This window comes from Balaenoptera musculus, chromosome 1 (genome assembly GCF_009873245.2).
Source record: "Balaenoptera musculus isolate JJ_BM4_2016_0621 chromosome 1, mBalMus1.pri.v3, whole genome shotgun sequence".
Classification (NCBI taxonomy): Eukaryota; Metazoa; Chordata; class Mammalia; order Artiodactyla; family Balaenopteridae; genus Balaenoptera; species Balaenoptera musculus.
In genome coordinates this window covers 114,113,025-114,130,550 of record NC_045785.1, presented here as the reverse complement: position 1 = coordinate 114,130,550, position 17,526 = coordinate 114,113,025, and the positions used below count along the sequence as shown (strand labels likewise).

The 17,526-nt window shown below is 54.4% G+C and overlaps 1 protein-coding gene across 1 annotated transcript; it reads left to right on the top strand.

Moving 5' to 3' along the window:
- Positions 1-3,290: 3,290 nt before the first annotated feature.
- On the top strand, positions 3,291-12,778 carry SH2D2A (SH2 domain containing 2A). The gene is made up of 8 exons (XM_036866260.1): positions 3,291-3,376; positions 3,979-4,139; positions 4,785-4,966; positions 5,693-5,782; positions 6,041-6,209; positions 9,247-9,396; positions 9,608-9,916; positions 11,679-12,778. The coding sequence occupies exons 1-8, from the start codon at positions 3,343-3,345 to the stop codon at positions 11,793-11,795; spliced, it is 1,212 nt and encodes a 403-aa protein (XP_036722155.1). The 5' UTR covers positions 3,291-3,342; the 3' UTR covers positions 11,796-12,778.
- Positions 12,779-17,526: the final 4,748 nt, after the last annotated feature.

Here is a 17,526-nt window from a genome sequence, read left to right as displayed (position 1 = left end):
AATGTAAGCCCTGTCTTGTAGTATAAGATCTGTATATGATGAGAAGACACAAGGGGTGGACTGTGTTGGACACAAAACTTGTACACCTCCTTAGATTCTTCTCATTGACTCCTTGGCTGGCTGCCTCCCAAACCACTTCCACTTTTTTCAGAGCCCTTTTTTGGGACCTGAGCTGGCTAGAGTCCAAGCTGAAGTCCTAGGAATGCACAGTCTTCACACCTCACCTGTTGAACCTATCTCTCTGAGTCACCTCTCCATTTCTGATTAATATCAGACACCACACCAAGGACCATGAGATCTGGCTTCCTGAGTAGATACCAAGGTACAGGGGATGCAATCTCTAAGTCGGTTCCTGTGGGACCATCTTGATCAATGGGAAGTGGGAAGTATGAGGGAGCTGGGAAGATAAGTTCCTCCTCCTTTCTCCCATCTGTGGGTTACTCCAAGTTGTGGTTTCAGCTTGCACCCTGTCTGGAGAAAGTCCTCAAGTGAAAACACCTGTCAAGAAACTGGATGTTTCTCTTTTCAGTTCATTTTGAAGTGGTAACCAATGCAGTAATATTATTTTGCTTTTTTTTTTTTTGCTTCACTTCTCTTCTCCTCATCCTCACCACCCTGACCTTGTACCTCCCAAATAAAGTGTCAAACTTTGAGTCTTGCATTGAGCTCTACTAAGACACTTGCTAAGCTTGTCCTCAAGACTAAATCCTGAGCTGGGATGCTTCCTCACTACAGGAGACATGATTGGGTTCATCAGTGTAGCCATTGCTCCTCCCCATGTAGAAGAATACACATCCCTGGGAGTTCCCTGGTGGCCTAGTGATTAGGATTCCAGGCTTTCACTGCTGTGGCTTGGGTTCAATCCCTGGTCAGGGAACTGAGATCCTGCAAGCCACCTGCTTTGGCTAATAATGTGTTAGCGGAAGGAGCATGTTTCACTCCCAGAGATGGGGAGAGCATTTAGGAAAGAGTGGATAACTCTTCATGCTCCTCTTCCCCTGCCACAGTGACTGTGGGAGGGTGTGTAGATATGGCAGCACCAGAATGTTTAGGCAACCTGGGAGGCTGAGCCACCACCTGGGCAACAGCTGCCCTGAAGAGATGCCCAGCTCTTCAGTGTAACTTGCATAGGTAAGAAACAAACTTTTGGGGCTTCCCTGGTGGCGCAGTGGTTGGGAATCCGCCTGCCAATGCAGGGGACACGGGTTCGAGTCCTGGTCCGGGAAGATCCCACATGCTGCAGAGCAACTAAGCCCATGCACCACAATTGCTGAGCCTGCACTCTAGAGCCCACGAGCCACAAGTACTGAAGCCCATGCACCTAGAGCCCAAGATGCACAACGAAGAGTAGCCCCCGCTTGACGCAACTAGAGAAAGCCGCGCGCAGCAATGAAGACCCAATGCAGCCAAAGATAAATAATAAATAAATTTATTTAAAAAAAAAAACAAAAACAAACTTTTGTTGTGTTAAGCTGCTGAGATTTTGGTGTTCTTTGTCACCTCAGCATAACCTAGCCTATACTAACTGATGTTCCACTTCCAAACCATATGAAGGAGAGGTGTTCAAGAGAATCACACACCATCATGGGAGGAGGGCTTCAAGAAGAGGACAGGGGCATCTTGCTCCCTAGTTGACGTCTGCTGAGTCCACTCTGCTTTCAGTGCAGAGCATAGTGAGGGAGATCATTCATCATGCCTTAGTCTCGATCCCATCCCTGGGGGCTGGGATCAAGGCTAAGGCAACAGTTTTTAAGGAAGGGAAGAGGGCTCAGGCAGCTCAGGGGGAGGCAAGGCTTTGGGGTATGGGTGTGGCTGGGCCAGCCGTGACTCCTGGGGGAAGTCTTTCCCTCTCAGAGCTGCTGGGGAAGTAGCTCTCCAGGCTGTCGGGACTCCAAAGTCCTTCCTGGGTGTAAGGCAGTGTGTACTCTGGCCCTGGCCCCTCCAGCTGCATAATCCACTGCTGGCAGCCCCCAAGCCAGCTTCCGCTCCAGTCACACATCCCCTGCTCCACCCTATTTCCTTTTTCCATGCAGTTGCACATGCTCATTCCTCTTCTAGAAACACCTTTCCCCACCTTCCTCAACCCTGCTCATCCTCCACAGCTCAGCTCAATCCCCTCTTCTGACGTCCCAACCCCCTGTACACGCAGGCACGCACTGCACACACGGCTAGATTAGGAGCCTCTGAGGTGGGCTCCCGTAGCACCAGCCCACACCACTAACTCACCACAACCTTCTGTAAGTACCTGTTGGCAAGTCGTTTCCCCCTCTTGACATCTTCAGACGAGATCCTTTTTCTCTCTGGGCTCTCAGCACCAAGAACAGTGCCTGGCACGTAGCCATGGACTGTTGGCCTAAATCACAGTGAAATTTGTAAAAGAAGATCTAGTTTCTAGTCCCAACTCTGCCATGAACATCTGAGACACTGAAAGACCCGGGCCAAGGCACTTAACTTCTCTGAGCTTCAGTTTACCCTTCTGGAAAATGGGGATAATGTTCCCTGACTCCTTCTCATTTGTGAGGATCACACGAGAGAGAAATGGGATTGGTCCTCTAGGGTGGCAGCAGATGTAAGCACACTGCAGGTTTAAGACATCAGCACTAAAGTTATTAATAACAACTGTTAATAATCTTGCTGCTAATAACGACCTGCTTAGTTGAAGGAAATTTTGCCTCCCTTTCTGCGGGATGGCCTGGTTTTGTCCTAACCCAGATCCATTCTCTGCTTGACGACGAAGCCAGGTTCCCTCTTCGCTACCCCCTTGTCTCACAGGTTTCATATGACCTCAGAAAGTCCTTCAAAAGTCTGACCCACATTCTTTCTGTTGCAGCTCTTCCCCCCTCTCCTCCTCATGTGTCCTAAGAGCACAGTCCTGCCTATGAATCTTTGATGACCCCGAAGCCCCATCACCTTATAAGGCTTATCCTTCTGAGACTGACGTCCCCACTGCCACTGCTCAGACAGAGGGAGAGAGATGGAGAGAGAGACAAAGAGAGAGGGAGAGAAAGGGAAGCCCCAGTCTGGAGTGAGGGCGTGGAGAAAGAATCACCGGAGAGATGGAGATAAGACAGCAGCAAGGACTCCCCAACACCCAGACCCACAATGACACGAATACTCACCACACCACCACCACCTTCAGCTGCCTGGCTTCCGGGGGAGGGACAATTGTCTTACGGCTTTCCATGACGTGAGTCCTCCGCGAGGGCTAGGGCTGTGGGTGAGGCGACATTTCCTGCCCCCGGGGGCTGGGGTGAGAGCAGAGATGAGTAGCTGAGGGTGCACACCTTTTGAGAGCCCAGACGCACACCCTGCTCGAGGGGGCTCCTTTCCTAGGCTGCCCCCATGGAGTTCCCCCTGGCCCAGATATGCCCCCAAGGTAAGTGTGAAGTTGGGGAATGTGGGTGGGAGGGAACATCAAGACCCCCGTGACCCCTGCTCTCCTCCCTCTGGGCCTGAGCTCCCACTTCAGGGGTGACAGGTCACACCTCAAGCCAGAGCTGGCGGGCAGGCGGCCCACAACCCCTGCCCCTCTTCGGGGGCTCCAGGTCCACGCATCCCTGAGGATAAGGGTGACAGGGTCTTCTGAGGGCTTCTTCGAGTGGAGAGAGGAGGCAGCAGGAGGATGAAGGGGGCTGGGAGGCCGAGGATCCTGGGCCAGAAGAGGGACCTGCCCTGAAGAGATCTGCCTCCTTTCCCGGATTTCAGGACTTCCGGACCAGCCGAAGGCCAACTGGCTTCCCAGCGCTCCTTCCTGGGGCCCAGTTTCCCTGAGAAGCCCCTCTGCGCCTCCTTGGCCCCTTGATCCTCCTCCCTGAGAAATCGTGTCTGCCATCCCTCCTGCATTTCTCCTGCTGTCACAACTGGCCCTGTCCTCCAGGTCCCCAGGGAGAGGCCTATGGGGCCCCTCTGAGCCTGGGGGAGGGGTGGGCAGCAGAGGGAGAGGCAGGCCTTCACTGAGAAACTTCTCTGTCCTAACAGGGAGTCAAGAAGCCCCCACCATAACCTTCAGCACCTTCCAGCCCATAGACTTGAACCGCAGGAGCTGCCAGGGCCTGGGCTTGCTTCCAGGACCCAGACTCCAGGCCCTGAAGGCCGAGGAAGCCCGGCCCAGCCCCAGGGCCTCCGCTGCGCACGCTGCGGTGAGTGGGAACCTGGGGGGTGTTGCTCCCTCCTCTGCTCCCACCCTCCCACGGGTGAGGGCTTGCAGGGGGACAGAGGCCAAAGCAGGAATGAGCTGGGTCTGCCGACAAAGCCAGGGGCCCAGAGGGAGGGTCTGCATCTCTGTCCGTGGCCTTCATTTGCCCAGTGCATCCTCATCTCAGGCCTTCTCACTCACCCAGTCATAGGAAATCCTCCCTGTGAACCAGCTCAGTCCCTCCTACTGTAGGGTGAGCCCTCCCTCATTCTGGCCTCTGGCGTTCCCTTCATCCCTCAGGCCAGGGAATGTTTTTCTGTCCATCTGGAAGTCCTCACTCCCATTTAAGCACAGTTTAACAGTTCACTGCTACTGGATCAAAGGCCCACGGACCCAGATGGAAGTGGAAGGAAATTCCCTGGAAACAAAAACATTTTGACCTAAAGAAGAGATTTAAGTTACACTTTGGGAGGGACTTTCTGGGCAATTATACCCTAAAATAGGCAACAGGGATGGGGGATGGGGAGCTTCCTCCGCATGTCCAGGAGGGGCTAGGTATGAGGATGAGAAGGGAGTAGCTGGCTTGAAGTCAGAAGAAGGACCACTAATCATGGCTACTTCCCCCTCCTTGAACTCTTCCCCTATCCAGGCACCTCCCCAGGCCCCAGGGGCTGCCTGCAGCCCAAAGGATATTGGGAAGGAAGAGGTGCCTAGGGAAGAAGGCATGTCCCTGCAGGCTGAGACTCAGGCTTGGTTCCAGAAGACCCAGGCCCATGAGCTCCTGCAGCATGGGGCAGCCCCTGCTTGGTTCCACGGCTTCATCACCCGGAGGTGAGTCACAGAGGAAGAAATAGGCTCAGAGAAGGGCAGGGGCCAGTCCTGGGTCCTGCGGTCAATCAGGAGTAGATTGAGGCTACAGGCCAGGCTATGACACCTGGAGCTTCCAAGGCTACTCGTTAAGGCAGCTCCCCTGGGGGAGATCATTGGAGAGGCTCTAGCCCAAACCCCCCACTCTGTGCCTCAGTTTCTCCCTTCTAGGCTCAACTTTCCCCCTGTCTCTAAGGCTTCTAGTGCTCAACTTTCCACCTCTGCCTCAGTCTCTCTCCCTCCATCTTTATTTACCTCTGGCTCTCTCCAGCCCTCTCCTCTTTCTTCCCTCCCTTGCAGTTCCTCCCTCTTTCTCCACTTCTCAGCTTCACTTCTCCTGTATCTCTCTGTTCACATCCTCTGTTCAGCTTGTGACTTGTGAAGTCTAGAAGTCTATTACCACCCCTGTTGCTGCGGCCGCTGTACTGCCCCCCTTAGTCCCCCACCCCAGGCCGCTTTTCCAGGATGAGGCCAGGAGGAGGATGCAGGGCTGGGAGGTCTCCTGACCATCCACGCCCAGTCCCTGCAGCAGGAGCGCAGTGCCCACATCCTCTGTCTCCCATCTCCACCCTTCTCTAGCCACTTAAGCCCTCTTGGTAGTGGGTAGGGGTCCCCCCATGAGAGCCAGGGAGACAGGGGGTGAGGCTGGAAGAGTCCGAGCATCTTCCGTGTCTTCTCCATTACCCACAGAGAGGCCGAGAGGCTGCTAGAGAGGAAGCCTCAGGGATGCTACTTGGTGCGTTTCAGCGAGAGCGCCGTGACCTTTGTACTGACTTACAGGTGAGGGGCGGAGCGCTGCGCTGGGCGACAGGGAGGCGGGGCTTCGGGCTAATCAGGGGGTGGGACTTGATACTGACGGACGTGTGAGGGGAAGAACTTCATGCTGACTCCCAGCAGGGGCGGAGGGGGTCTATGCTCAGCCCCCAGGCTACTAAGGAAGGGTGGGAGACACGGGCGCGGGGCGGGTAGGGGTCACTCCTCGTGCTGGTGCCCTGGCCGGGAAGAGGGAGCAGGTCTGATCCTGACTAGTGCCTCCAGGAGCCGGACTTGCTGCCGCCACTTCCTGCTGGCCCAACTCGTGGACGGGCGCCACGTGGTGCTGGGCGAGGACAGCGCCCACGCGCGGCTGCAGGACCTGCTGCTGCACTACAAGGCGTGCCCGCTGAGCCCCTACGGGGAGACGCTCACCGAGCCCCTCGCCCGCCAGGTACGCCACCCCCATCCCCGGCCCTGACACTGACCCTGACCCTGGGAACCCAGGCCAGAGCCCAGGCCGCAGGACCTCGACATCAGGCACTTTCCCATTCCCACCGACGACCCAGCCAAACCTCCCTTGCCCACACATCTCCACGCAGATGCCCTTCCAGAAAGATGCGTGTGCTGGAGGAGGGGTCCTTGAGAGACCAGCCCAGCCACACAAAGCCTGGAGGGGTTGGGAGTGGCCAGCTAGGCAGACGGGTCATTTGTGGGGGGGGGGGGGTGTTTTTTGTTTTTTTGTTTTTTGCCTCGAAGCTTGTGGGATCTTAGTTCCCTGATCAGGCATTGAACTCGGCAGTGAAAGTGCCCAGTTCTAACCACTGGACGGCCAGGGAATTACCGGGTCATTTGTTCTTTAAATTAAGAGATATTTACTGAGACAAGACAGATGGGTGTCAAACCCACAACGCTACTTACCAGCGGCAAAGACATATAATAGGAATCAAGTGTGAGAGTGTGATGAGAGAGGAAATACAGAGTGGGGTGCCATTTAGCTCACGTGGTGGGGAGCTGCATCAGAGAGTGCCTCCCTGAGGAAGTTCAGGCAGTTCTGAGGGACCGCTCTGTGCCAGGCATTGGTCCGGGCACTGGGAAAATAGCAGTAAACAAAACTGACCCAAATATCCCTACCTCCATGGAGCTTCCATTCTAGTGACAGGAGACAGACAACGAATGTGTAATACAGATAACAAACAGAGAATACAGAAACAAGGAGTGACAGGGTTGGGGCTATTTTACATAGGAACATCAAGGAAGGCTATTCTGGTAAGGGGACATTTGAACAGAGGCCTGAATAAAGTAAGGGAGAAAGTCATGCAGATAACTAGAGGAAAAACATTCTAGGTAGATGGCACAGCAGGTGCAAAGGCCCTGAGGCAGAAGGATCCTTGATGTGTGTGAATAAGAGTAAGAGCAGTAAGGAAGCTAGCATGGGTAGAGAGGTAGGAAATGAGACCACAGGGGTGAAGGAAAGGGGCCCAGTAAATTCTTGTATGATTTGGAATTTTATTCTGAGTGAGATGGGATGGCACTGGACAGTTACAAGCTAAAGAGTGACATGACCTGGCAAGTTTGGGAGGGACATGGGTGACCAGATGGAGACCACTACAATACTTCAGGAGCGAAGATGGCAGCCTGGACCAGGTTGGTAGAGGTGAAGGGGTGAGGAGGTGGAACACTGGGTCTGTTTGGAAAGTGGAGCTGACAGAGTTTTTGCAGGATTGGGTGAGGAGTGTGAAAAGATGGAGTTGTCATTGACTGAGATGAGGAAGGCTATAGGAGGAGCAAGTCTGGGGGAGGCAGGGGAGATCACGAGTTCAGTTTTGACATTTGCGGTTTGAGACATCCATTCAATATCCAAATGGAGATGTCAAGTACACAGTTGGACTATATGGATCTGGAGTTTAGGACAGAAGTCTAGGTTGGAGATCAACATTTGGGAGCCATCAGCATGTAGATGGATTGATTCTAAAGCCTTCAGGAGGGATGAAATCTCAGGAATGAGTGTAGCTGGAAAAGAATACCAAGTCTCCAGCATTGAGAGTTTGCAGAAATGAGGGGGAACCTACAAAGAAAACTGAGAAGGAGCAGTCAGAGAGAGAGGGGAGAAGAACCAGGAGTGTGACGCTCTTGACGCGAAGCAAAGAAAATGCATCAGGGAAGAGCAGGTGCCAGTGGGTCCAGAATTAACCGCTGGATTTGGCCAACAGAAGGTCACTAGTGACCTGGGCAAGAATAGTTTCCTGGAGCTTGATTGGAGTCAGTTCAAAGAACTTGCCTTGAGGAACTGTGCCTAGGGGTAACTCTTGTGTGGAATTTTGTGAGGCATAAGGGGAGACCTGAAGATTTCCAAGCAGTTGGAACAGGGTGTAGGGAAGTCTGGTGGGGAGGGGAGCCAGCTGGAGCTGCGAGAGCCGAAGGCAGAGCTATCAGAGACCACGCTCCATGGCCGGCCCTCAGAGGGTCTTATCACTCACGTTTTCTGGAGTTTGGGCTTTATCCTGGAGCAACAGGCAGCCACGGAAGGATTGCTAGGGGAACTTCTGCAGGCTCACTCTGCTCACGGAGTGGAGAATGGGTTAGCAGGGCAAGATGATGCAGGAGGACGACTTCGGAGGCCTGAACTGGAGTGGTAGCTGTGGGCATGGAGAAAGTGTGCAGATGTAAAGATATTTAGGCAGTGGAAGGAGCAGGGCTTGTGCTCCGTTAGATGTGGGGAGGAAGGGAGGGAGGTGTCCAGATTGACTCCTAAGGTGCTGCTGTTTCGGCAGCAGGGTAGAGGTGCTATTTTTTATTCATAAAGGGAATGCTAAGAACTCTTAGGGGGTTGAGGCAAGGAAAAGAATTCTGATTTGAATCCATGAACTGCCTATACACCTTCAGACGGAGACATACACTTGGCGGATCGCAGAAGCATGAGAAAAGGCCTATGGCCTGAGCCTTCCAAAAGTAGTGGGCATGTGGAGAACATTCAGGAACCCAGGGATAAATGCTGAGCAAAAATCATACCTAACATGGGAAGGAACCCTATAAGGCTCATCTCCTCATCCCTGAGGCAGTGTCTCTGTCCCTCGAATATCTAGCTTATAGCTCCATAAAGTAGTCGCCTGGCACCTGCAGAAATAAACACAGGCACAGAAGTCTTGGAGATCTATCCCCATGCCGAAAAATTTTAGGCTAAAGACTTCTAAAGCCTTGTTGCAGTTTTACAACCACAGGTACAAATGGCGACTGGCCTGGCCCTGGCCCAGATGAAGTTAAGTTTAATGCTAAATATGGCCTGTGACCAGAGCGACTGTCCCGCCTCCTGGTCTCCTTGCCCCCTCTTCCTCACCCAGAAACCCAGCGCCACCCAAATTTCTGTGTCGCACCTCCACCCCCGACATTATCCATATGGACGAGATTATTTTGCGCCCCCCTGCATCACCTGCCGACTCCCACCCGCCCCTCGCGCACCAAGTCCCTGAGGCCTCCTTCTTTCCCCGCAGACTCCTGAGCCCGCAGGACTGTCCCTAAGGACTGAAGAATCAGACTCTGGAAGCAAAAGCCAGGACCCACAACCTCAGTATACCTCAATCCTCAAAAAGGAGCAAAGCGCAGCCCCCACGCAGAAAGACGGGGCAGGGGAGCCAAAGCAGGTACTGGGCGGGAGGGGCGGAGAGAGGTGGTGGGGCTTGAGGGAGGGGAGGAGCCGGGAGACGAAAAGAGGGAAGGCCCTGCGGTCAGGGGGCGGGGCCAGCGGGGGAGTGGGCGGGGCCTGCAGGGAGCGGAGGCTCGGGCTGAGCTCCAGCTTTGGCCCTGCCTGCGTTGCTCTGACCCACTCTCCTCCCCGCCTGCCTTCTCTCCTAGACGTCCCAGCCGCCCAAGCCCAAGCCTCCCGTCCGCGCCAAACCTCAGCTGCCTCCCGAAGTCTACACAAGCCCCGCTCCGAGACCCCGCCCAACCCCGCCCCCCAAGCCCTCCAACCCCATCTACCACGAACCTGATGAACCCATAGACTTCTATGCCATGGGCCGTGGCAGCCCCGGGGAAGCCCCCAGCAACATTTATGCCGAGGTGGAGGTGAAGGTGCCTGATTCAGGGTGTGAGGGCCCGCCGTGCATCCTCAGGCACGAAGTCCTACGGAAGTGCCAGTCCAGGCCTGTCCCAGGAAGCCAGGTAAATGGGGGTGCAAGGAGGATTTCCTGAAAGCTAGATTGCGGAGGGTGGAGAAGGTGTTCAGACTGGATGCCTGGGTCAGGGTGAATGCAGGTCAGAGGTCTGAGGTGAGATGGGAAGGACAGAGGGTCCAGGCTGCCAGCAACCCTCTTCCAGGCCCAGATTTGCTCCCTCTCCTCTGCCTGGAGTTACTGGGACCTGCCTCCCCTTTGTCAAGTCCCCACTCCCTCCACTTCTCAGAGAAAATAGAGGCCCCGTCAGCCTTCCCCCAACTGAGCCTGTGTCCCTCTCACCTGGCTTGTCCTCTTCAGACCCACCTGAGATTGACCCCACCCTGTGCTGGGAATCTTGGCTCCACCTCTCCTCTCCTCTCCAGTCTGAACTTGGGCCTCTCTCACTCTGGCTCCCTCCCCTCAGTCTTCAGGGCCCTCCTAAAGAAGAGCACCTGGAGTCCCTTGTGTCACCTCAGATGAGCTCAGGGGAGGGGGTACCTGCACGTCCCCTCCTTCTGCACACTCCTCCTCTCCTCCATCCTCCCACCTGCCCAGTCTTCTCATTGATCAGTTCAAGTCAGTATCTTGTTTCATGGGATGTGTTAGACCCACCAGCTGCTCCCACGCAATCCCTCTGCCTCTGCCCCCCTCCTCAGGCCCTTCCCCACCCTCCCCGCCCCCCCCACTGCTGGCACCTCAGGCTCCCCCTCAGCTCTTGTGCCTGCTCACACTTATCCACACCCCTGCCACCTGCTACCATCCTAGAGCTGATGTCACCAGCCCATGTCTCTATGCAAACTTCTCTCCAGGCTTCTGCTCAGCTCCCCAGCATCCCACAGCTTCTTGGACTCAGCACAGCCAACACTGTTCTTACCCTACTCCCCGGATTGCTCCCTCCATTGTTCCCTCTCTGATCAGGTACCTCTCCAGTCACCCAACTATTCAAGGTCGTAGGGCTGCCTTGACATCTCCCCTCTCTTCACCCTCACTCCCCTATAAGCCACTGATTCCTGCTGAGTCTCTTCCTAAATATATTTTTCCTTTCCCCAGTTTCAGCCCCCATCATCTCTCATCAGGACTTATCCAAGGGCTTCTTAACTGGTCTCCTAACCACCAATCTTGCCACTTCTGACCCACTCTGCCCCAAGAAAGTCAGAATGGTCTTTCTAAAACAGCTACCTGGCCCATGAGGCCCTCTATACTTGTGTGGGCTGGGGAACCACCTCCTCAGTCTTACCATCAGCTGCTCCCACCCTCCCAGAACTGGTCACATTTCTCCAAACACACCAAGTGGTTTCAAACCTCCCAAGGTTTTGCACATGCCAGTCCCTCTGGCTATAGCTACTTCTTGCAAGTGCACCCTCCTGCTGCCCAGCAACCTTCTAATCATCCTTCAAGACCAGCTTGCCCTTCTCCTCCTCTGCAAAGACTTCCCTGACCTCACTGCAGAGGCCGTCCACACAGAGGCTTTATACACACCTGCCATGCCACTGATCATTGACACCCATCTCCCCTATCCCCCAGCAGAGTGTGAGCTCCCTGCGGGCAGGGGCTGGGACTTGTTCATCTCTGTTTCCAGAGCACCCAGCACAGTGCCTGGCAAAGAGCAAATGCTCAGGAAATGTTTGTTGAATGAATGAGAGAGGTTTAGACCTCCTCTCTGCAGGGCAATGTCTGTTAAGATCAGACGTCTTGGCCCTTGAGGCTGCAGGTAAGCGTAGGAGGCAGAAGGTAGAGTGTGTGACCTGGGACCATCCTTCTCTCTACAGAATCCAGGTGGCCAACAACTGCATTCTGAGAACTCTGTGGCTGAACAAGGCCCTCCTGTGCCCCACAAGCCCCTACCCCGCTGGGGGCACACCCTCCCACACAACCTTTCTAGATAGGTGCTTCAGAACAGAGGTCAGGCATGGCTCCCCTTGGGGCCTCCTCAGTAGCTGCTGAGTCTGAGCTGGGGTGGGGCGGGGCGGCGGGGGGATAACTTGGAACAGCGGGTCCAGAGACCTTCACACACACCCAGGCGCCCTTCTCAGAAAATGTGGATGGAACAAACTGTAGATGATCAAAGCTGGAAGGGACCTCAGCCATCATCCATTGCAAAGATGGCAAAAAGGTGTCACCTCGCATGCCAACTCCAATCCATTCATTGTGGCTGCCTAGAGCGCTGCATTGGAAAGGATGTTAAGGTCATATCTGAACTCAGCAGAAAAGAACTCTGTGATTGATTAGTGATGTCTGCCACGGGTGAGAGAAGGAAAAGGAGCAGCGTCTCCTTTGCCCTTACTGATCAAGTTCGACTCCCTCACTGTACAGATAAGGAAACAAAACCAGAGGGGGATAGTGGCTTCCTCAAGGTCAAGGACTAGAACCCCAGCTTCCTGTTTAGTGCTCTGTTCCGTACCCCACATCCACTAACTCTTTACCACGGGAAATGTCAGAGGTTTCCTCAGGAAATCTGGCTGCTTTCCAGAGTTCTGCCGCATGGGGGCCCCGGTGCTTGTTCCCCTCCTCCAGATCCCAGCTTAGCCCTGTTCCCCTAACTGATCTGGGCCCCCACAAAGAAGCCTGGAGGTCAGAGGAGCAAATGTGGAGTCTGCTTCCTTTTAGGGACACACCCACTGGTTCCCTCCCAAGAGTCTCCAAGAATCCAATGGCTCAGTGCTTGCCTCTAAGGAAGTAGGCTAGGAGGGCCCTGCTGCATCCTGCTGCCCTGGTTTCTCCTCCTGGAGTCTTATTTCCTTGGCCCTCTGAGCCTTTGAGTCTGGGCCCTGGTCCAATGCTGCTGTTGTCTGAGGAACAGTTTGGCGAGAACAGATGTTAGAACTTGTTTGTTGATTCTTGTCTGGCTAATAAATCATCGCCAACCACCTCCCCCAACAGGGATTCAAGTGCTCCAGGCTCCTTCTGTCTCTCCTTCTGACTCTCTCTCTCATATTGTGGAAGGCGATTGTTGAACGACCATTGCAATGGGGGGAGAAGGGTCGGGGGTTGAGAGACTCCTGGGCAAGGGTCACAGATCTATGGGCTGGGGGCAGGGAGACACCAAGGCAAGGGACACAGACCTCTCTCTGAAAAGTATTCTTTCTCTAACTGGGGTGGGCTGGGCAGCTAGCCAGGGGCAGAGGGGTGGCTACATCACCTGGGGGTTGCCAGGAAAGAAAGAGGTAGGGATGGGAGTGGTTGAAAGGTAGCCCCTGCACCTCCTTCCCCAACCCCCTGCCAAACACAGGACTGGGAGGGGGAGGGGGCATTGTTAGCCTATGTGTGTGAGCCCCTTAGGAGGATGGGGAGCCCCCCTGCAGCAGCTCCCAGCCTCTTGGGCTTAGGCCTCCCCTGTTCCTCTTATGAGGCTTCCTCCTGTCTGCCCAGACCCACTTCAGGGTCATCTTCCTGCCTCTGTGGCCGAGCTCTGCATTCTAAGCTTCAACCACCTAGAAGAATCTGCCTTGGGTCTTATTTTTGTCTCAGACTGGAGGCTCCCTGAGGCAGGGCTGTGTCTGCACCTGGAAGGCCCTGAGGGCTCAGAATAGACTGCCCCCAGGAGCCACTCAGGGGGCTTCTGGGTGCTCCTGTGGTCCCAGCCTGTTCTTACCCTCATTTCTATGAGAGTTCAGTGAAGACAATCAGAGCCCATCGAGGTCTCTCTTCCTGCCAAGGGGCCCTGGGTACTTGCCTGAATCCCAGAAGCCCCCCAGACCCCTCCCTGAAGACATATTCCCTAGGCCTATGTGCTGCCACCACCATGCCACCCCCAGCCTGGTGCAGGGCCAGCTCCAGTGACTAGTGAATTCCCCTCCTTTCCACTCAGTGCTAATCAGCTCAAGGAGAAATACAGTTGCTGAGTCAACAGAGTGGGGTTCCACTTCCTTCTGTCTGTAGGTCTCAACTCGCTCCTGAGTAAGAGACGGGGGGGGGGGGGGGCGGTGTGGAGCAGATGGCTTTGGGAGGGGAGGCTGAAAGTGCAGGAAAGGTCTTAGATTAGACTCAGGGAGTCACCTCATGGCTGGTTCCTCGTGGCAGGGGAGGAGGCAGAAAAAGGAGAGGCTTGCTGTACAGCAAGGGCTGGAAATCAGAGTCAGAAGATGGGATTTCCTTAGACTTCGGGATAGAACAGGATGGCGGGTTCGGGGAGAGGACAGAAATGCCTAGGGACCCACTTGGTGTTTCTGAAGGAGCAAAGCCTGCTAGAAAGGGGTGAGCAGGACCCAGGGAATCTCCCCCTCCCGCTTCGGCTCCTCACTGCTAGGGGTGGACTCACCGAAGTGGGTGGGAGGATCCAGATGATGGATTGTCAGGAGCCCTGGGTTCCTGTTACGGCTGTTTGCTAACAAGCTGCCCAACCTTTAACAGGGGAACTTTTTTCTGCACCACTGTTCCCTACATTCCTTTGAAATGGAGATGGTGCCTTATTTGCCCACAGGGATGCTGTACAGAGCAGATGAGACCAGGCAGCGAGGGGCTTGGCCGAGCAGGGCTGCTGGGACTAGAAGGGACTTCAGACCCCTTGGGACTGACTTCTTGGTTCAACCAAATCGGAAACTGCAGTCTAGAGAGGGGAGGTGACAGGGTACTGGAGATAGGACCAGATCTTGTCATCCCAGTCCAATGTTCCCCCTTATACCCGTGAGGCCCTTCCCAGGCCAAAGGATAAGGCCCCGGTCCTCCCGAGGGCTCCAGCTGCAGGCCCAGCCCTGAGGCCCAAGGTGGTGGAACCTCCCTTCTCCCCACCATAGCCATAGGCACCCCTGCACCATCTTGCTGATTTCACTCCCACAGGGGCCTGGGGCTGCGGTGAGACCTCAGGATGGAGAAGTTGAGTAACTAGTACAGGAAAGGGAGCCTGGCGATTGTGCTGAGCAGGTTCCTCTGCCCCAGCAGAGACCACTGGGGTGGGGAGGGGGAGGGCATTTCCCAGCTGACTCAATCTCCCGTGGTTATTCCATCCCTCCAGCTTCCTCTAGGGAGGGCTCTCTCTGGCTCAGCCCTGTCAGAAAGAAGAGTCTCCTACCCCGAGCCCCAGATCCCCTTCAGAGCCTGCAGAAGGCCTTGCTGCAAGTGGAGGTTCCAGTCTTTTCCTCCAATTCCAGCCCCTTCAGCACCATGGCTGACCCTGAAGTCTCTTTTTTCCTGCTCCTGTCTCCCTTAAGCTGTCCCCTTTATCCTATCAGCTCCCTCAGCTAATGCAGTAGACAGTCTCAGTAAAGTACCCTGTAACTCTGGCTCAGGGGACCAGGGCAGGGGCAGGGGGCTGAGAAGCTATTACACCCCCAACCTCAGCTGTCCCGAGTCTATAGCGCATCATTCCCCGTGAACCCACTTAAGGAGGACTGGGGGCCAGTCATCACTGAGGCCCCATCCCCAACTACCTCTACTGGCCTTAGAACATGTGTCCCCACCGGAAACAAAGCTGAGCAGAGGGAGAGGGGGTAAAAAAAGGTTGGCAGCAGACAGCAGAGCCTTCCAGCACCCTTGCCACCTCCCCAAGCCCCACAGAACTTCAACCATCCCCTCAACAGACTGCGGCTTCTTGGACAGCAAGCTCAGCACCCAGCTGGGGCAAAGACCTGGCCAGGTCCCTGCCCAAGGGTCAGAGCTGAAACCCCCTTTGTGACAGCTGTGCCATCTCTGTGCAGTTCCTAAGTCTGCGTCCTAAGCCTGTTCCTTGTGGACCTCACCTTCCTCAGCTCCTCTGCCCTGATCAATGCAGCACTGCACACTTGGGCTTTGCCCCGGCACCTCCAACACCTTCTAGGGCCATTGGGAGCCACTCCTGACCAAGGCCGTCACCTCCCGCCCCCACCAACCCCGTCACTTGGCTGTTACTGCCATGCCAATTTGAGCCGTTATCATTCCTTATTCCTCCTTCCCTCTCCCTCATCCCTGTCTTCTCTTTCCTGTTTATTTATCAGAACTTGAGGTGATTACCTCAGGAAGCCCTCCCAAATAAAAGTCTGTCCATTTTCTAACTTGTATTTCTCTTGGTGACCAAGAAATTCTAACCACCAAATAAAATGTCATCTTTGGTAGGAGTAAAAAGTGGCTTTAAAAAAATGGCTTAATACTACCTCCAGAGAACCAAAGGAGGTGGGAGGCAAGAGGAAGCTGAAAGATATCTGGCTTAACTATCCGTTCCCAGAAGACACCAGGACAATCCCTGCCCACCACGCCTTGCCTCCCAACCCAGAGCACTTCCAGCTCCATCATGATGCAGCCCCTAAAATGAGAAAGTTGAACTGCTGAATCCCAGGAGTGTGGCAACTCAGGAGGGCAGGGCTGCGTCTATAGCGTACTGAATACAGAAACAGCACTGGACTCCATGGGACCTCTGGGGCCCTGCTGAGCCTACCTCACCACCTCACTTCGCTATGACACCCCAGAGGGGCGACCTCAGCCCTCAGTGCCTCTGTGGATGGTGGGAGTGGTGGTACGGGCTAATGCTCCTTGCTGAAGGCTGGCTGGATGCACTGACTTGGACAACTACAGCCCAAGTGTCCCTGTGGGATGCAGGAGCCCTGTCTGGCTCCAACCCGAAGTAGGTCAGATTTCAGATAAGCGGGTGCTTTTCCTGTAAGTGATGAAACCCTCCTCTGTACTTAATGAGAAACAGACTCAAGTTACCCCAGCCGACAAGACCAGAAGCATGGCGAGATTCCTCACTTCCTTCTAGTCCCCAAGTCCCCAGCACACACTTCTTCAAACTGCCCCTCTGGCCTTAGCCTTCCTGTCACCAGGACTGTCAAACACCAAGTCCTCCCAGTGTTTTCCCCATTCAGAACCTGCAACGACTAGAGTCAGGCATCTTCGTCCAATTAACGCTGCTCTGCCTAGCACCTAAGGCCTTTCTTCTTGCAGGAGTTTAACAGTCCCTTCCTGCAGGAAGCCACTGCAGTTACACCCTACTGGAGTCCTAGTACCCTCAGCAACAGGTTTCAGCAGTGTCTACAGTAGGATTTGCATGCTGCATTGTGAACGATACCCGGTATCTTCCATCTCTATTTGAACCTTGCTCCGAGGAGGAATCATGCCACCTATCTTGCGGCTCCTGGGCACCACAGTGCCCTACAGCTAACTCAAGTCATAGACCCTGCCACCTCCCTTCCTCATCCATCCACCCACCCACCCAACCTGCCCCTCCGTCTCAAGCAAAAAGCTGGGAGTCCAGAAATCTCCAAGATCTGTCTAGCCCACAAGCTCTATGCAAAGCTTCCAAACCAGTCCAGGTCGATGACAACCAGTATAAATTTGACTCATCTTTAGGGACAGGCATTTCACCACTTTTTCATGTCCAACAACTCTTTCATGTCACAGAAACAATCTCCTTGACTTCCCCCAGTCTTCAGAGATACCCGAGATCAGCAATACTTTCCATATTTGGGATCACAGGCCCCTGTCCCATACAAAATTGTCGTACAATTCCTAGAGTCTTCAATGGCCATGACCCCAGTTTAGATGATGAGTACTCAGAAAGATGCAAAGTAATCATAAGACAGCTCATGAGAGTTTGGAGGTTGCTTTACACAAAGTAAATATTGAGATCCAAGGACAGGATAACAAATGAGAAGGGTCCAAAAAAAAGAGACCTCACTTAAAAGTAGGAAAGGGTCAGGGCAGGCAGCA

Bases quoted from the DNA above. Each gene is read 5' to 3' on its own strand.
- SH2D2A (XM_036866260.1), top strand. From the start codon at position 3,343: ATGGAGTTCCCCCTGGCCCAGATATGCCCCCAAG. The intron at 5,783-6,040 runs GTGAGGGGCGGA...TAGTGCCTCCAG, and splicing joins ACCTTTGTACTGACTTACAG to GAGCCGGACTTGCTGCCGCC. The intron at 9,397-9,607 runs GTACTGGGCGGG...CTTCTCTCCTAG, and splicing joins GGGCAGGGGAGCCAAAGCAG to ACGTCCCAGCCGCCCAAGCC.